General features: G+C 34.4%; 1 protein-coding gene and 1 long non-coding RNA gene across 19 annotated transcripts in view; one reads left to right on the forward strand and one right to left on the reverse strand.

The window, feature by feature from the left end:
• LOC115942334 (uncharacterized) overlaps positions 1-2,920 on the forward strand; it is a 47,840-nt gene extending 44,920 nt beyond the window's left edge. Inside the window, exon 3 of the long non-coding RNA XR_004076927.2 lies at positions 1,448-2,920. This is a non-coding gene — a long non-coding RNA (uncharacterized LOC115942334). The remainder of the gene's footprint in view (positions 1-1,447) is intronic.
• The window catches only part of TRDN (triadin), a 373,567-nt gene that overhangs the window by 256,606 nt on the left and 96,723 nt on the right, over positions 1-20,238 (reverse strand). For all 18 annotated transcript variants that reach the window (XR_014147926.1, XM_081828915.1, XM_081828916.1 and 15 more), the window contains exons 6-8: positions 15,169-15,222; positions 11,784-11,843; positions 4,616-4,786 (exon numbers count right to left, since the gene is read on the reverse strand). Coding sequence is in view for 17 of the 18 variants with exons in the window: in XM_081828915.1 (XP_081685041.1) it covers positions 4,616-4,786; positions 11,784-11,843; positions 15,169-15,222 (285 nt within the window). In the remaining variant the exon portion in view is untranslated. The remainder of the gene's footprint in view (positions 1-4,615; positions 4,787-11,783; positions 11,844-15,168; positions 15,223-20,238) is intronic.

Consider the following 20,238-nt stretch of genomic DNA (forward strand, 5'->3'; position numbering starts at 1 on the left):
TGAAGTGGGAAGTTGGAGGGAGGCTAATCCTCAGTTCAAGTCCAGGAATCTATTTGTTCCTGGATATACTAGGTAACAGCCAGGGTTTCTAAAACCAGGACACAAGAACCCTATGGCACAGGAGAGAATTAAGATTAACATAAAGAGCATTTTCTCTTTTCTGGACCTAACTGTTTTCCTGAGCAAAATTCTAGACTAGGAGATTTGGATCAAAGATGCAGCAAAATGAAAAAGTATATTTCCCTTACATGGCAAATTTGAGGTTGAGCAAGGGAAGACTTCCCGAAATTTTTAAGCTTTCCCCTTTGTTTCAGTACCTTAAGTGACTATATTCTCTTTAGATTTGTCCTTCCTACAATTCAGAAGTAGTTTCAAAGGGCAATTTAAATATCAAAAAGATGGGGAATGTGTTATAATTCCATGGGTCTAAATCCTAGAATATGCATTTTTAAAAACTCTTCAGAAGGTCTAATTAGACTATCTTCCAGAATCATTGATCTAAAATCCCTCAGTTTTTTGTTTCTTTCACCATGATTCTTAATGACACTATAGCCTTCAGCAACAGCAACAGAGAGTATGTGTGTGAGAGAAGTTGAGAATGCAGGGACTACTTGGAATTTGAAGGGTTTGGGCAATCCCCCAAAATGAAATAATGCTCTCTGCCCCAAATTGTGATGGCATATTTATGCACATAACATGTGGAATAGTATATTGAATTAACTAAAATCTTCATGCTTCGGAGTTTTTTCTTTAACCAACTGCTGACAGTGTAATGAAACTCTTTAGCCTCTATGTTAGATTATGACCAAGGTAAAATGCATTTATTATACCAATATTTTCTGGCTCCACAAGTTATTCATTTAATTAATGCACCAATAATCCTATGTGCCTTCAATTTAAGAAAGAAAATCCTTTATTAATTCAAAAAATGTTTAGTTTTTTAATCTAGAAAATTATTTGAGTTACAATTCTTAGGATGTTTCTGTTTTATTTGAGTGATGTTATGATGTTGCATTCTAATGGCACCAATAGGAAAATGAGAGTATTTTTACAATATTTTAAATTAAGAATTTTCAAATATTTTAAATTAGGATGCCCATTTCCATCTGTCCTGAGTGTTGACCTTAACAATGTGCAAGAATTCTAGGCAAGTATATGTTGGGCAACGCCCAGTGTGTCTGCTTCACCTGTCTAAGGATAAAGCAAAACCAAGCCTTCCTGATTTGGAAGATTCATTTCATAGAAATGCTTCTTTAAATGCAACTCAAACATTAAACTAGGAAAATTTTCCTAAAGAAAATATGAACTGTTCTATTATGCTAACTTTCATAGTTTTGTGATAATCATTCATATAATTTCATATTTGGTCACCACTTCTTAATTTTTTTTTCCCCAAATGAACATCTTCTATGAATAACACATGCTGACCATTTCTCTCCTCTTCAAGGAGCAGTGATGGATGCCATTCAGCTGCTGCCTTGTCCATGTCCCCTGTGGAGTGGCAGCTGAGAGAAAATGCATTCTGGGTGCAGAATGTCAACAGAATGATGAGCATGGGGCATGTGTGGTCTGCTGCGCTACGGTAAATTCATATTAGCTATACTCTCTCTGCCTGCCAAAATTTTGAGATAGTTGTTGAAAAGAAGAAGATGAAGAAGGAAGAGGAGGAGAAGGAAGAATAGGAAGAGGTGAAAGAAGAGGAAGAGGAAAAAGAGGCAGAGGAGGAGGCAGTGGAGGGAGAAGAAAAGAAAGAATGAGCATAGCAGTGAGGTTTGGTTTTCTTTCCCTTCCCCATAGATTTGCCACAGACCACAGAAAATCAGAGAGCAATGCCTGGTCATGCCAACCTTTCTTACCCTACTTTAAATAGATTGATTAGTCCATAAAAGCTAGATTATGTGGTATATAAGTGTGTATATAAGTTTATGGTAGGCATGTGCATACCTATGCATCTGATTCCCAGTGCTTTTTGTGGAAATAGATTGTTTATAAATATATAATATTAAGAGTAATTACATGTGAATATCTTTTCATGTATACTATATAATTTAAAAATTGCCAATAAGTGTATGTGCTCCATGTAAAAATCTGTTTCCAGTGAAAGACCTGTAGGCCTTAGTTATCTACAAAGAACTATTTAGAAGTCTATTTGAAAAGGACTCAAATTCATTAGGACTAACTTAAGCTAAGCAAATAAATAATCCCTTGCTCAAAGGAGAACTTATGCAACTATTTTAGTAAATCATCAATACAGGTCTCAAAATCAGAGCCACTTCACAAATAGATTATTTAAAAAACACTACATCTTTGTTTATCATGTTTAGTGGAAACCATAATGTGATTTCATTTTTGTATAAATAAATGTTCTTGAATCTTTGCTTAATTAAAAAAAAATAATCTACTTATGTGTCTGACCAGGAATTAGAAGTAAAGTTTTGATTATTTACCTAATGATACAGTTATTGAATTGAAGGTAGCTGTCTTAATATGGAGACTTACTTTAGCAAATGCATTTACTTAGCTGATAAAATCACATTTGTGCTTTTGTTTCTAACTTTAAATGATATTTGAATGTCCTTTTAACAGATAAATAGCTCTTTATATGGAAATGAAAACTGTAGATTGAAAATGAAAATGGTAATAGAATGCTATCTTTAATAATTCTGATTACTGATATGAATGAAATACAATATATGTGACCTAGAAAATAAATATTATTTTAAAATGTTCCAGTGATGTGTCTATGTCAATGAAATGTGCCCCCCCACAAAAAAAACCCAAGATACTAAAAATGGACATCAAAAAGTTTATTCATGTTCCTAGTTGCTAGATAAGTATTTTGATACCCCATATGTAAGTGGCATGAATTTTTATATACTTTATTTATGGACAAAAAATAAAAATATATTGGTATGTTTCAGCTGCTTTCATGTGATTATTTTCACCTTTAAAGAGCAATCTAAAATGCAAAGTATTTTAACACCTTGATAATCATTTTAAATAGATATATCAGTGAGTCAGAAGATTAATTTTCCTGTTTTCTATCACAGTAAAATAGTCCATGCAAAATATTTTCTCTTTACTTACTATAGTTTTTTCTACACAAAATATTTCAGAAATAACATATAGTTTTAAGAGAGGTAATAGCCAATATTTTTAATTTTTTCAAGGCAATATAATCATTTTTAAAATTGAAGAAAGGTTTTAGGGCTCCAAAGTTTTAATCCCACTCTTTTTTGTCAGTGATCCACAGAATTTTAAATTTAGGTGATTTTCATTTATTTCAAAATTCTGTGGGTCACAAGAAAAGAGAGACAGAAGTTTTTTTCTTTCTTCTTTCCTTTCCTTTTCAAAACATATTTTCAAAAAATATATATCTCTTGTCAAATAAATCAAAATTTATAAATATTACTTGTGAATTCAAAGGAAAAAGTGATTCAAAGACAAAATACAAGAGAGGATTGCGAAGGCAAACACCACATGATCTCACTTCTAGGTGGAATCTAAAAGAAAAAAAGTGTGGATTGCAAATTTCATATCTTGTGTCTTATAATGGTGAAAACTATTTTCACTGTCCAAATAGCTTACTCAGTAATAAAGTTCTCAAAATTTTTAATGAAAGTCCCATAGAAACCGTTCCTTAATTTTAGCCCTCAAATATAACTGTTCAAAACTACCACAGTAAAGGAAAGTTTTATTTTGCAACACCCCTAAGAAGCATTTGTAGGAATCGTCCCTCCGGAGTAGATCCCATATTCTGTACGGGAAGCCTTAGGACTGTGCAACAGCATAGTGCAGGGAATGGGCTTTAGGAAGAACAGACTCCAAAAGGGGCAGAGATGTGGGACAAGCCCTTGGCTGCCTTCTGAAAACTCCATCCTTTTATGTTTCCATAGCACCTTTCCATAAAGAATTTCAGGTTTATATTCCATCTCCATTTAAATGCTCTATTTCTGTGAAGTAGGGATGTAAGTTTGACATCACTCTTACTGAATTGCTGCACAGGGTCAGATACGGAGATTCCTAAAGTCATCAACTCAGTCAGTGGAAGCTAGCAAAGAAACTTGAGGGTTCTTTTTCCTATAACTTCCCGCCCATTAAATTAACCAAATTTAATAATCCAATGTATATTCTAAGCTATGTGCTCTTGCAGAGACAACAGGAATGTATGGATAGTTTTTAATGATACTTACTCTATATGATTTGAACATATACCCCTTAAAAAACTCCTTGAAAATTGTTGTCATTTTCCCTGGACTGCTGTTCTCCAAAGAGTAGGAAACATAAAATTGCTTTTCTATCTCTTAATAGAAATCCCGTGTCTCAAGAATTTAACATTCATCCTCAACCTTCAGGTAACTTCAGATAACTAACTCAAATCCTCTTTTAAAAATATTTCAAAATGCATCTTTAGATATGTGAATACATTTTAGTCTTTCCATAAATGAATTTTAATGCCCACTTACTGCATTGCCTTTCAGATATATTTACTTATACAAGTCTTTTTCTCCCATTGGAAGTCTGATCTCGGTCTTTTTGAGTTTTTAATTTCACTGTATCTGCTTCTTGCCCAGTGTTCTCTTAGAACCTCTGGCCATCTCCTCTGAATGTTTACCTTTCTGTTCATGCTTGGACACAGCCGCAGTCTCTTTCCCCTCCTTCTCTTTGGGCTTAGGTGGTGTTTTCTGTACTTCTTTGACTTTTGCAGCTGTTGGCTTCACTTTCTCTTGTTTCCCACCTTTCACTTCCTTTTTAATCTTCTCTTCCGCCTTGGCTTTCCTCTCTTCTATACAGAGTTAAAGACAAGTTGGATTATTTTTGTTTATTTAGCAATGCAGCTTTTCATCTTTCATTGGTTGCTAAGAACAAGTTAAAAAAGAAAGAGAAAAGAAAAACAATGGAAAACATAGCGCCCCTGATATACATACTTGTGACTACTATTATCTGATTTTTATATTGTCTATGAAGTGACATGCTAGAGTACTTAAAAAAAGGTAGCTCACTTGCAAGTTGGACACTTTCTTAATTTGTACATGAAAACATTACCTTTTGGGTAGCTACCAGATTAGCATATCAGCAAGGAGCCTTTTGAAATACACAAGGGATGTATATACAGGCATGTTCAGTGAAAGGCAATGCCCATATACCAAAGAGCCTTTTTAAAAGGATATAATCATTTGTTCCACAACAGAAATATCTGCAAAGTCATTCAAGAAACTGAACATAGTATTTTTAAAAAATAACTCTTGGGGGTATAAAGGTGAGATTACTTGCACGGGTAGTGACTAAGAGAAATGAAACAATAAAATCCGCTAAAGGATACCTCAGAAACACTCAGGCTCTAATGACTGGACTTTAAAGGAGATGGAAAGAGAGCAGAAAATGAGATATTAGCTCCTGCTTATCTTAAGTCAGAAATAATAGTTCTAATCACTTTTAAAACACTTACATATATCCTAGTGAACAGAAAGGGCTTTAAATTAGAAAATATATGTTAATTATAACATATATGCATACACATTCTATACACACATATTCTTAATTTGATATTCTATGCATTTGGGTGGAAGGAACTAGAAATGTGAACTAATCAATTTGTGAAACTTTCAATTATTTTACAAAAAGCAATAATAATACAGCACACATTTGTGGGAAATTGTTTATATAGATGCTACACGCTGGACATGATTTATTCTATGAGACCACACATAATCACTAGACACCACAGTAAGTCTACTGCAATGTGACTCTCTCATGTCATTTGTCAATGTAATGGATAGGCTTTATTGTCACTCATGTTGAAAAATTTTATGAAAATATTATAATCAAGTTTTTTACTTTAGTACACTAAAGACTAATGCAAGATAATATTGTGAGGTCCCATGAAGAGAAGAATGAAAGTGATAATGCCTGATCCTTACAAAACCAAAATCATCTGTGGTACTGCATTTAATTGAATGGACCAAACTTCCCAAAGCACTGTTTCTCAGAAACTTTGCAGGAAGATGATGCTACTATGTTAAAAGTGTGGGGATATTCCTATGATCAAAGAAATTTGGAAACTAAGTTAAATCAGTTTTTTTCACTATGAAATTTCTCAAAGCTAAAGTCTATTAAGAATCTTCAAAGAGGGAGATTATTCTATGCACTGTTTTCCAAAATTGCTCAGACATAAAACTCTTAACACAAAAATCACCCAATTACTCCACAAATCCCCAATGTCTCTGTAGCTTTTGTAACTATATTCAATTGGGGATTTTCTTCTACTTCCTTTAAACCATTTTTAAATCTCCTTTGCTGGCTACTGCTCTTTCCTACAGCAGATTCATAGATTTCTGTGACTGAAACCATCAGCTCTCTGCAAATGACTTTAAATCAACATAATTCCAGAACCTCTCACCAAATATTTATTAGTTTCTGGCTACAGAGGAAGCTCCCCTGAGATGCCAGCAACACCTCAGACTCACACAATTCATCTATGTTCACCTAATGAACTCTTCCAGAGAGCTTAGCATGGCGTGGGCTCAGAGTGAGTTGCTGGAGCTCTGAAGATTAGCAGGATAAAAAAGGTTAGGATAGCATTTAAAATCCTGCAAGATCTGGTTTCATCCTCTCTCTCCTCTCATAGCACCTTTCCAAAAGTTTCTTCCTCCCCTAGACTACTTTCTTTTTCTTGAATGTCTCATGCATTTTCTACATGTCAAACATTGCCAGGCTTCATTCTTTATGTTTTCTGCATATATAAATTTCTTTGCGCTCAGTGCATATGCAACAAAGTGCACGGCCATTGGAATTAATCTTTCCTTCACCTGAGCTTCAGTTTGCCTCAACTTTTATTAAAGCACATCTGCTTTTCCCTGTTATATATCTTGTACTACAAATGATTGTTCACCATCGCTCTTCCCTACCAGACAGAGCAACTTGAGGATAGGAACTATATTATTCATTTTTGTAGCATCATCATGTCTAGCACAGTGATTTTTTTCAGGGAAAACACAAAATAAGTGTTTACTGGATTAGCACTCTTGATCAAGAAGAGAGAACAGGGGCGCCTGGGTGGCTCAGTTGGTTGAGCGACTGCCTTCGGCTCAGGTCATGATCCTGGAGTCTCTGGATCGAGTCCCGCATCGGGCTCCCTGCTCGGCAGGGTGCCTGCTTCTCCCTCTGACCCTCCCCCCTCTCATGTGCTCTCTCTCTCTGTCATTCTCTCTCTCTCAAATAAATAAATAAAATCTTTAAAAAAAAAAAAGAAGAGAGAACAGTACATGTTTCACTGTACAGATAGTACACATATAGCAATAAACAGATTGCATATGTAAATATGTGTTTAAAATGAACTTGACAAAACTTGAAAAATTTGCCAAATGTTTTTTTGCTTATACTTTTTTGTGTGTGAAACTGTAATTTTTGTTACATTAAATGACACCCACCCACTTGTAGGTAGCACTTGATTTAACCTTAACTTCACACCATGGAATTAAAATATATGAAATTCAGATCTGCCTTTAATGCCATAATAATTTGTAAATGAGCAAAGATAATTTTCTTCAAGACCACATCTAAAACAAACTCATTTTTATCAATGGTTTTAAGTATAAAAATAATAAAATTTTCCTTACCTATTTTAGACATTTGTCAGTGAGCTTCATATTTGAAACAAGTAAGTTTACCCCACATTAAAATGGGTAAGAACTCAACAATGATGTGGATATAATGGGGCAAATACCATGAAACTAAAGCAACATTCAACTGCTATTCATTTTTATCAAACTGGGTAGGTGTTCTTAAATTTTATGCCAAAATACTTTTCCTGTTGTTGTTTCTTCTTTTTTTTTTTAAGAATTTGACTGACATTTGGATTGAGGAGCTCACTAAGGAATGATAAAGCAAAAAGTATTGTCACGCTATATTCCAATCACCCAGTTCTATTTAGGAGGATATTTAATTTATGATTTTTGTCAAATAAAAAATAAAATGGTCTAATCAAAAGAAAGACATCAGTGTCTTTAATTCACTTGGGAATTAGCCTTACCCATTAGTGACTGTACTAGAATCAAAATGTCTAATGCCAAAGTAGGGAAATCACATTATCCAATAAACATATTAACATACTATTCTTTTTGGAGTTAAGATATAACAAATTTCAACTCATTCATTAAAGAACTGCCAACTGCTTCATTTCTCAGTTCCTCAGTTTCCCTCATTAAAAAAAAATTACCACTGCAACTCTTTTTTCCTTTAAGGAAGCTGAGAGGATAAGTAAAATAATGTGAACAAATAATTTGTACACTGCAAAAGAAGTACATTGGAATTTCTAATATTAAATCCTCATATCCTGAATTCCTAGAGTTCTTTGGAGTTTTCCTAGAACTTAGAGTTTGATGTATAGCAGGAATTACTCTATTATACTCATTTTACAGATGAGAAATCTAGGAATGAAAAGCCATTTGCCAAACATAGTGCAACTAATAAGGCAGAAGTAGAAGCAGTAGAACCAAAATGACTAACCCATTTCCCCATTACACTAAATTGCATAATATTATTCATATTAATCTCTGAGGATGGTTTCAAAAATGTATTTTAAGACATATGGAGGGAGATATACATATACACAAACCAGTGAGAACAATAGAAAGTCTTCTGAAAGTGATCGATAAGTAGTAACCGCCCTTACTTCATCAAATACACACATATCTGAAGATCATCATTTTCCAGCCAGTTCAACAGGCTGGCCTGGACTTGGCTTACCCCACTTACTTCTCTTGCCATCATCTCTTCTTCTACTTCTTCCCTGTCTTTGTTATTTTTAAAGAACTATAGGAATAGGCTAGTTTTCACAATGAATATGAGGTCCTACACATGTACCAGGGAGGAACAGAGAGTTGCTGCTCTTGGACAGGCTGTGCTTGAAACAGATTATAAAATGTGCTGTGTTCCACGGGAGTGCCTCTGGCAATCAAAGTCTTCAGAGGAAGATTTTACTTTAACTCTGGTCATACCTCTCAAATACAGTAAGTTATCTTTGTTTTCTAACTTAATTGTCATATACTATAATGAATACTTTTTCAATCTTACTCTGTTTTCCCCCAAATTACCCATTATGCAACGATAATTTCCTATGTATTTCCTATATTCCTAACATAATGTATATATACATACATAAAATAAAAAAGGAAACATTTGTGTGTGTGTATATACACATGCAATGTATACATATATAGGTTGCCTACATGTATCTCCCCCATAAGAATATAAGTATGTAAATAAAATATTTGTGATTTGTGGCAGGCCAGGCTGACTCAAGATGGCCCGCCCGTGACCTCCACTTTCTGGTATTCATATGCTTATGTCATCTTCTCCCCTTGAATATGGGCTGGCCAATGCATTTGCTGCTAACCAATAATATGTGACTTCCATGATTAGTCTACATCAGATTATCTCTGTTTTACTAGATGATTCTCTGTCTTGTTAAGTTTGATGAAGCCAGCTATATATTAGTGAGACTCATGTGGCAAAGAACTGAGAATGGCTTCCAGCCAACAGTCAGAAAGCATTGAGGCCCTGATTCAACAGGTTTTGAAGAACTGAATCTTGCCAACAATCATGTAAATGAACTTGGAAATTATCCTTCCCCAGTTGATCCTTCAGATGGGACTGTAGCTTTGTCTAATACATTGATTACAGTCTTGTGAGACATCATGAAGCTGAGGACCGAGCTAAGCCATGCCCAGGTTTTTGACCCACAAAAGCTGACATAATAAATATGTGTTGACTTAAGTTTCTAAATTGTGGTAATTTTTTCACAGCAATAAATAACTAGTACAGTATTAAATAGATATTTTTTGAAGGAATAATTGATGCTTGAAGACCTTTATTTATCTTTGGAAAGAATACTAGACTTTTACTCAGTTCACTTGGGGTTTTGTCTTAGTTTAATTACATACTGGTTATATAATCTGGGAAAATTGTTTTTTCTCCCTGAAGGTCAGTTTCTTCATCTGTTTAGTTAGGCAATTAGGTGAGATGATCTCTAACATCCCTACCAGCTGTAAGATTTCATATATATATATGAATTTATTTTCTTTCAAATCTGTCAAAAAGAAGAGAACCAAATAGAATATAATAATATATATTTAATTATAAATTTCATCTTAAGACTAAATTCATGCTACCTTCCAGGAAACAAAGTCTTAGTTTATAATCCATCTATCTTAATAAAATGATATTTGGTTATCTCATGAAAAAAATTTGGTAAAAATATATCTGCCTCAAATATTTAATTATTTTGCATTGTGTAGGTAAACACACTGAATTTTGAAAGTAGATTCCAATGTTTATTTGAATTAGTCCCTTGAAAACACTCAATTGAGATTTCTAAAATGTACTGGTTACATAAAACCTATATTTTAAAATAGGAAGAGGAAATTTAAATTTAGGAGATAAGATTGAACTATCAGAATCCATATTTTTTTAACATCAAACAATTGGTAAATAAATTTAGAATAAGAAATTTATAATTTAGTATTTATGTAATCCTCCAAAATACATAACATTACATTGATATTCTAATTGTTTTTTTGGGGGGTATATTATTAAGATACTTTTGGTCTTCAATGGCTTAAAATATAAATCAAGATATATGCATTATCCCTTCTTCTTGAAAAAAATAAATCCTGAATTTGAATCTTCTAAAATTAACTCAGAGTGTACTACTGGTCAAAAGCTGTAAACCAACTATGTTGTGCTACTTTCCTATCTCTACAGTAGCAAATTACTACAAACTTAGTTGCTTAACACAATATCCATTTAATATCTCCCGGTTTCCAAAGTTCAAAAGTCTTGGCACAATGTGGCTCAACTAAGTTTTCTGCTTAAGGTTCACAGGTTCACAGCGCTAAAATCAAATTGCCAACAGGGCTGCATTTTTTACTGGAAGCTCTGGGGAAGAGTCAATTTATTCAACATGTTGACAAAATTCTTTTCATGCTGTCCATGTGCTCCCTTCTATTTTCAAACCAGCAATGGGGGGCAAATCCTTCTCACACTTCAAATCTTTCTTTCTCTTGTGTGACATCTCTATGCTTTAAAGATTCATGAGATTACATTGAGTTTACCTGAATAATCCAGGATAATCTCTGTATTTTAGATCAACCTTAAATACTTTGCAAAGTGCTCTTTGCCATGTAATATAACATACCTATGGGGATGACAGCAAGTGGTAAAGGTCTTGGGGTTCCAGATTCTTCCCACCATATATGGAAAAGCCTTTTGTCTTCCTCTCACATGTTCAGAGGCTCTATTATTTTAAATATTTAGTTTTATTGTTCTTTAAAATATTAAATTTTAAATGTAAGACCAAATTAATTTTTATGTAAAGGAAATGCTGAATGCTTATAATCATCCAGCTCTCTGACACCCAAAATATAATCTTTTCAATAAAAATAATTTAGTTATGGAAATAATAAAGGGGGGTGGCACCTGGGTGGCTCATTGGGTCAAGTGTCCAACTCAATCTCAGTTCAGGTCTTGATCTCAGCATTATAAGTTCAAACCCTGGGTATGAAAAAAGAAAGAAAGAAAGAGAAAGAAAGAAAGAAAGAAAGAAAGAAAGAAAGAAAGAAAGAAAGAAGAGAGAGAGAGAAAGGAAAGAAAGAAAGAAAGAAAGAAAGAAAGAAAGAAAGAAAGAAAGAAAGAAAGAAAGAAAGAAAGAAAGAAAGGGACAGAGAAGGAAGGAGGGAGGAAAGAAAGAAGGGAAGGAAGGAAAGAATAAAGGGAAAAGTTACCTTTTGCCATTGTCTTTGTTTCTGGTTTTTCTTTTTTCTCAATTTTTTCCTTGTGAGTTGCTTAAACAGAAAATTTTATATTAGTACATACTTTTAGTGGATTTCAAGACCAAGCTTTCTCTTTACCTCAATTTTTATAGCCATCAAAATCATGAACTATTTTGAGGATCGATGACATTAATAAGCCTGACTTAGAAATAAAAAGATACTAATGTAATAATAACTGTATAAAACCCAATTTAAAAGACTTGGCATTAAGATTTAGAAAGCATTTTGAAAGCTAGTCTCACTCTCCTTTTGAAAGTTATTATTCTAAATAGATAAAGTTTTCAGGAAAGACGAACTGAGAGAACAAATTTATAATAATTTGTGAAAAGATGTTATTTTATCAGGAAGAAACATCTCTTTATGATTAATTAAGATAAATATTTAAATCAGAATTAAAGCTTTGATTCATAACAGTGTTTCACAACAAGGACATAATTGACATTTGGGGAAATAATTTCTTACTATAAGGGACTATCTTATGCATTAAAAAAATGCTTAGGATCTCGGGGTGCCTGGGTGGCTCAGTGGTTGGGCGTCTGCCTTCGGCTCAGGTCATGATCCCAGGGTCCTGGGATCGAGCCCTGCATCGGACTCCCCGCTCTGCGGGAACCCTGCTTCTCCCTCTCCCACTCCCCCTGCTTGTGTTCCCTCTCTCGCTGTGTCTCTCTCTGTCAAATAAATAAAATCTTAAAAAAAAAAAAAATACTTAGGATCTCTCGTCCCTGCTTTACCAAATGTCCTTCACTCTAATGAAAGTTTTTCTAAATAATCAATCCCTAAGAAATAGCATCTTTGGTAGAGAACAACCAATGAAGTATAACGTAATCACAAATGATTACTGATTGAGTGCAGCTTCTTAATTGAATAGTATTTGACATGATACCTGAAACATTATACCTTCTCATCATTATGTAATAAATTAATAAATCAATATGAATTTATTTCACTAACTTCTGTTAAGTAAAGGAGCCCTGAGACATACAGAAGCACGTGCAGGTTAGCCAATGTTCAAATGTATTAAACTGTGTGTGGTTTGGTAGTTTCCCAAACCACCATATATTTTTCAACATTTATGTATTATTTATTGGAGAATAATGGGAATTAAAGCAATTATAGAAAACTAAATGAAAAAATAAAATATTTAATTAAACAGTTGGGTTAAGGAAAGAGTCAAATTATTAGAGTAAAAAATTAGACTCCCAATTATTTCCATTTCTCCAACTATATAATAAGAACATTAATGTCCATCAGCTTTACTTGTATTATAAAAGAAAAAAATGTGCCTGAATATGTATTTAACAAACTAGTCTTTTAAAATACAGTTGTTGAATAGTTTCCCAGAATCTTGGAGAGATAAGGCTCATAGAAAGCTTAAAACACAATGCCCTGTTGAAGGCCAAGTGACCTTGGCATTTGCAGGGCTAATGAAAAAGCAGGTGCCCACACCCCCTCACCCCCGCCAGGGTGTCAGTCTCTCAACCTCTCAGCCTGCCCCACCACCATCTCCACTACTATTTGGGGTTATTGGTGATAGCTTGGACAATGTTAGCTGAAGGAGCACTATGCCAAGCTAAGAAAGGCACAATTCACACAAGGTCATGGGGTTGCAGTATAATAACTTTATAAAAAGCAAACTCCTTTAATTGGTATACAACGAATCAAAGGACACTTAGAATAAAGCATTTTGTTCTGCTTTCCAATTTGAAAATTTCCCATAACATTTATAATTTAGGGGCAACAAATTCTTAACCACATTTTAACAAAAAATATTTAGCCACTGTGAAAGTTGAAAAACATCATGAGAAATATCAGATTATTTCATTTAGTCAGAGTACATAGAACCTGATGCCAATAATTCTGCATAACTTAATGGCAGAAGGGAAATAGACACCTGTTTCTAGAACAAAGAATGTGGCTGTATTGAAATCCATGGATATTATTACTAAGTAAACGTTAATAAAGCAACAACTATTTAATTCAAAATTTTAAATGTGAGTATAGAATAAAGAAGATTGAAACATGTTTCAACTGATCTGATTCCTAAAATATTATAAAACATTCCAGCTAAGTGGAATGTTCCACAGAAGATAGCTCAGCAGGGTATGCATATTGTGGACATATAAATCAGCTGAAATCTAGCACAAATATCCTAGACATTATCCACTCTAAAAAGCAAAAAAAAATAGAATTTTATTTCATAACATACATTGAAATGGATTTTTGATGAATTAAAGTTAAATGTGAAATATGAAATTGATTTTAAAAACTTGAGGAAATATTAGTAACTAATTAATCTTCAAATGAAATTCAAAAACAGAAACACCAAAAGAAAATATCAACATATCTAGCCACATAAAAATTCAAGACTCTAAACACAAACACAGGCATGCATACACACAAAAATGCACTCACACATGTCTATGCACACAGACAGAAACCCTAACTTTAACTACAAAACCTGAGAAAAATACCTGAAAAAGTGACAGACCAGGAAAATATACCCAAATGACGTGCATAAATATTATCAGGAGAAATGGGTAATGAGTGTGAACAGTTAAATAAGAAATATACATCACTAAAAATCATATTTAAAAACTTCAATCTATAAATAATAAGCAGTTTAAATATATCGTGGAAGAAAATATCTCCATTTAAATACCATGAAGCTTTATTTAAAAAAAAAATTAGAAAAATATCCACTTACTGATACAGAAAGATCTCTAAGGTATATTATTAAATTACAAAAGCCAGAATATTAGGACACATTAAATTTTGTGTAAAAAAACAGGGAGAAACAGTAATCTATATTATCTTATGAATGCATATTGAGGCTCTGAAAGATGCACATAAAACTCATAAAAGTGGTTTATTGTGTGTATGTGTGGGTAGGATGGAATGGGATCTGGGAGGCTGGGAACAGGCAGAAGGAAGCTTTTCACAATGTCTCTGTATTTGTTAAACAAGGAGTCTGCACTGCGGATTCTAAACAAATACATACAAATTAAATTTTTTTAAAAATTCCAGTCCTATAGGTAATAAAAGAATGCAAGTTAAAATAAGGAAGTATACTTTCTTACCTATCAAATGGACAAATATTTTGTGAAATAATATCCTCATTGTTGGCTAAGGCAGTCTCACAACTGCCAGAAGAAAAATAGATATATTTCTAGAGAGTAAATTGGTAACAGAGTTTGAGTCTCAACCTAGAAATTACTCTTTATAGATTCAATTCTAAGGAAAATATCATAATATAATTTTTAAAAATCCAGTGTGAAAAAGAAGACTTCAAAGAGGGGAGGGGCCGATGTGTAAGAACAGAGTAAGAATAACTCCATACCTTTCTTTTCAGATTTTTCTTTTTCTTTTACTTTTTCTTTTTCTCGGTGTGCAACTGGAAAGAAACAGATAATACTTTTTCACTTAAATAAAGGGAATAAATAATGAAATGTTTGCATAGCAATTTTTGATGTCAAAATGTTATCTGCTGCTTTTGAAAATCTTTTTTAACTGGAATGAGGTTTTACATAGTTAGATGTTTAAATATTAAGGTAACTATAAATTTTTTATTTCTACTTTCATTTCATATCCAAGCACAAACTTATACCAAAACCAGGTCTGTTTGCAAAGGTAACAATACACCTCAGCTTCTGCAAACCTTTAACTTCAATATCATGTAGTAGAAAACTTTAAAAATTTATCACGCTACATGCCAAAGAAGCCCAGCTCAACCCTGGAGAAACATCAAAATATAAAGACAGAAATACAAAGAAATAATTTTCTGAATCTGATGCAAAGTATAATCAACATAAATTGTACATGTTACTCTTCTACAGAAACATTCACCCTAAAAATTTTTGAAAATATACTGGCATGAGACTAGAACAACACCAAATTCTTTTAAAGAAAACTAAATTTAATTTACTATGAGCTGTGATTCAATTAATTAATGCTGTAGGGCTCAAATTTAAGTCAAAATCTTTCTCCACAATTTAGTCATAACTCTTATTAATAGCATGTCCAATTGTCAGACTAGAAACAAGGGAGTCATCCAGGATTCATCTTTCATTTTCCACTTTTGTTCATTTGCCAACCTCTTTCAATCTACCTTTCAATGTTCTTCTTACACATCTTTTTTTTTATCCAATATTACATTCTTCACCTGTCATTTATTTACACAAAAATAAAGCAAGCACATATGTGCTAAAGATTGCTAGGCAACACAGACTCTATCCCTGTCATTGTGATGTCAACAAGCTGATGAATAATGGAAGTTAGACAAACAACTGCAAAGGTAGTTAATGACACTTAGTATAATTGCCATGAAGAAAATACTCAGGTGGCATTCAGAGACCTACACTAGTCTGTGTATTTAGGGAATGTCCCTTGGTAGAAGTGACATTTAAAGATGTGAAAGGTGAGAAGAAATTAATCTAGTAAGGGAATGGGAAAGTAAAAGGGAAAGGGACCATTTTAAAATTTGGAGCAGAATGCCCTTCTTGCTATATTATTATTGCAAATATTATTATAATAATATTCTAACTATTCTCTTGAACCTTTAGATTGAGATTTTTCTCTTTCAGAGTAACCTTTCTAACAGGAAAATCCGATTGTACTATTGACCTGTTACATATATTAGGATCTCCCTCATGGCCTAGCATGGTATCTATTACATAGTAGGTGCTATATGAAATCTAAAAATATTTTGTTGCTTTAATGATTTGGTATTTGCTCATCAATGCAATCTTATCTCCATGAATTTCCCCTTGAACTTTACATTGCAGTTATAGCAAAATGATTGTAGCTTCAAACGCACACCATGTACCCTCCTTTCTCCCTGCCTGTGCCTTCTACCTAGAATTCCTACTCCCACACTTCCCCTTGTCAATGCACCCTTTCAGTCCTGACTCACTTGCCTCCTCCACTGTGAAATGTTCTTTGATCTCTACTTATTTCATACACCAACAGGACCATGTGCATAATTCCATTTCAACAATTAAATAATAATACTGCCATTGTTCTTATATTTGACTCCCTAGTAGGTGAAATCTCTTTAAAGACTACACCATGTTATTTTATTTTTGTATCCCTGGTTCATCACATGATGTCTGCCCCATAGTGGAGTTTTAATAGATTTTTCTTTGAGGGAGCCAAATTTTAAAATATTATAAGAAAAACTACTTTCATCTTCTAATACAATTCTATTTATTAACGATATGGTGTAGATATTACAAGCACTGCTTGCTTCTGGCCATTAAAAATTTTACAATTTATCAAAATTTCTTAAATAATTAAATCCCAGTGAGAAACAGAAGAAAAAAATACACCTTAGAACATCTAGGCATCATTTTTCCTTATGTTTAATAGTCCTTTTAGGTGCTTCTGAGTTACTAAGCTCAATATAAATATCTCACAAAATAGACAGAGGACATCAGCATTCACACATGACCACAAGTAGCTTATTTTGGTTCTTTTGGATCACTATTAATTAAGCTAAAAACCAAAGGAGAATCTTGGCAAAAACAAAGCCTCTTTTAAAAGTTCTCTAGGGGGAACCAAGTTTGCATGAGATAAGCTGTGCTTTTGGAACCTGATTGGCAGGATCCCCAGGAGAACACCTAATCTGTGTCTCTGCTTCTGTGAGGGACCAGACCTCACCCACCTCGGGCAGCTGGCTGTCCATTCCACTAAAGGATTTTCTGGCTGACGTGTGCACAGGCATAAATGTAGGAATTAATACAAAATCAAAAGAGCAAGGGGGCTGAATTCAAACTCAAATTAGCATATTAATGCCTCATTCCTGTTGCCCTGGGGGAAAATCTGGTTCCTCACAGTCTAAGTTTTGATTTACAGACACAATCCTGTATGCTGGAATTTCATTATCCCGCTCAGAAATGGTACCATAACATTGCTCAGTGGAACAGCTGGACCCATGTGCTCTAGGGAGCTGTTCAAAATGGCAGACAGCCACTAATGTTTCTTGGATGAAAACTTCAAACTTTGGCAAGACGGAGCTCAGACACCAAGTTTTAAAATTTCGTTTATCAAAACAATGCAACCATCAGTAACTGCCTTAATAATCACGTTAAAATAAAATAAAAAAAAAGAATTTGCCACAACTGCATTTGCTAGTGCACCTCCTCTTTGCATAGAAACTACACCCAGAAGTTTTCATATGGAAGAAGAAAAAAGTACCTTCCTTCTCATCAGCTGTTTGGCAAGTTACATCTTAGCTAGGACACTTTTAGCTCAGGACAAAATAAGCTTGTTGCACCTGCTGGAGCTTAATTTGTTTGTCATCCTTATTTACAAGAAACAAAAGTCCCTTCGGTATACTGATAATTAAAAACAAATGGAATCCACCAGTTGGAATGGCCCTGATGTTTGGCATCGGAGTTGGCATGGCCCTGCTGTTCCTGCACTTGCCCAGACTCTGACCTTTCCCTGACCAGAACATTCAGCTCAACTTAACTCTGCTGCAGTCTCTGGCCCACCCCATGTGGTCCCTCTCCAGCACTCTGCAAGCTGTGCTCTGTGCTTTTACAGAGCTTGGCCCTGGCAACCTGCCAAACAGTCCCTGTGTCCTTTTCTGAATGTACCAGAGGTCCTAGTGCACTTGACCCTGAGGTTCTTATCAGGCAAACCTTCCCTAGGGGCCAAGCAGTAGGCATTCAGGGGACGTTGGTTGAGTTCTTTGCTGATCTCTCTGTTCTTAGCTGGAAAAAATCAAAAGTTTGGTGTCAAAATTTTTTCAGTTTTAATTTGCAGAGGCTTTAGCCAACACTAAACAAAATGTCAGATGTCGTGGGGCGCCTGGGTGGCTCAGTCGTTAAGCATCTGTCTGTGGCTCAGGTCATGATCCCAGGGTCCTGGAATCAAGTCCCACATTGGGCTCCCTGCTCAGCAGGGAGCCTCCTTCTCCCTCTCCCACTCCCTCTGCTTGTGTTCTCTCTCTCACTGTCTCTCTCTCTGTCAAATAAATAAATAAAATCTTTAAAAAAAATCTCAGCTGTCTCTTGGTTAGTATGCATGTCTCTGTATGTTTTTATTTATTTATTTTTGTAACTATCTATAGAATTTCCATTCTGTGCTAAGGCAAGATGATCTACACATTCTAAATGATAATGATGAACTCAATAGGAAAGCACTCTTGAGTAGAGAGACTGTCAAAGATTATGTTATTCATTCTTCCTAAAGGATTATTTTATCATTTTTTTATTTAAAATAAGCACACAATTTTAGAGCTGGTAAGAACCTAAGAGATCCATTAGCCTGAACTTCTTTGTCCCTGGATAAGAAAACACTGCCTCAAAAGAGTCTACAGCAGAGAAGAGTAAGAATATCATGATCAGATTGCCAAACTAGTACTCTTCCTCCAAAACTATGCTACCTTGTCCAGGCAGATCCTGTGCAGCCTAGAAACTTCTGAGCCAAAGTGTGCTGGCTGGATTCTCCAAACATGTTATCCACAATCCATCCTGCAATAATATACACACTTCTTTTTCACAATAAAACTACATTTGTTTATGTATTAAAATGCAGACTAGGCAAATTACCCAAAGCTACAAAGCTCATCTGATATATGCTCCAGATCGCAAAGTATATATTTAAGTTCCAAAATATTATTTTTACTTTCAAATCTGATTGAATTGTGTGGGTAATTTCCCCTTCAACTGGGGCTCTGTAGCTACATCAGAACTGTAATCAGTTCCTCAAAAGTGAGCAATCACAATGGAGGTGATGCATAGCTTTGTGAGGAGCTTTCTTGCCTCCCACTTTCCAGGTTTATCTTTCACAGCTGCCAGAGAGACAAAGAAAATATACTTGGTACTTTAAAGAGTCAATTAAGTATGGCGGAGAGAGGGCAAAAGTAAAAGTTTATACAATACAGGCTGACTAAATTAGTTTGTGGTCTTTGAGAGCATTTTTATAAGGGGCTCCAGGATCTTTAGATACATTTTAATGTCCTGTCCTCTTTAGCTTTTGATCATCATCTTCAGCAAAATCCTTTGCCAGCCTATGATTCCAGTCCTATAATGGTTTCCCAGAAACTACCCTAAACCAGTCAATCAGGATTATTATTCTAAATTACCCTTTTAAAAAATCTTCTTCTGACTCATGTGAGACTGTTATGCACTGAATTGCATAGTCTCAAAAGATGTGTTGAAGTCCTAATCTCCAGTACCTCAGAAAAAGACCTTAGTTGGAAATAGTCTTTAAGAGGTAATCAGGTTAAAATGAAGTCATTACAGTGGTCTTTAATTCAATATGACTGGAGTCCTTATGAAAAGGGGAAATTTGGACACAGAGACTGATATGCACATAGGGAAGAAACAGAGATGCAAGGAGAACACCATTTGAAGGCAGAGATTGGAGTGGTTCATCTACAAGCCAAAGATTGCCAGCCAAC

This window comes from Leptonychotes weddellii, chromosome 8 (genome assembly GCF_054177405.1).
Source record: "Leptonychotes weddellii isolate Sample4059 chromosome 8, ASM5417740v2, whole genome shotgun sequence".
In the NCBI taxonomy this organism is placed as follows: domain Eukaryota; kingdom Metazoa; phylum Chordata; class Mammalia; order Carnivora; family Phocidae; genus Leptonychotes; species Leptonychotes weddellii.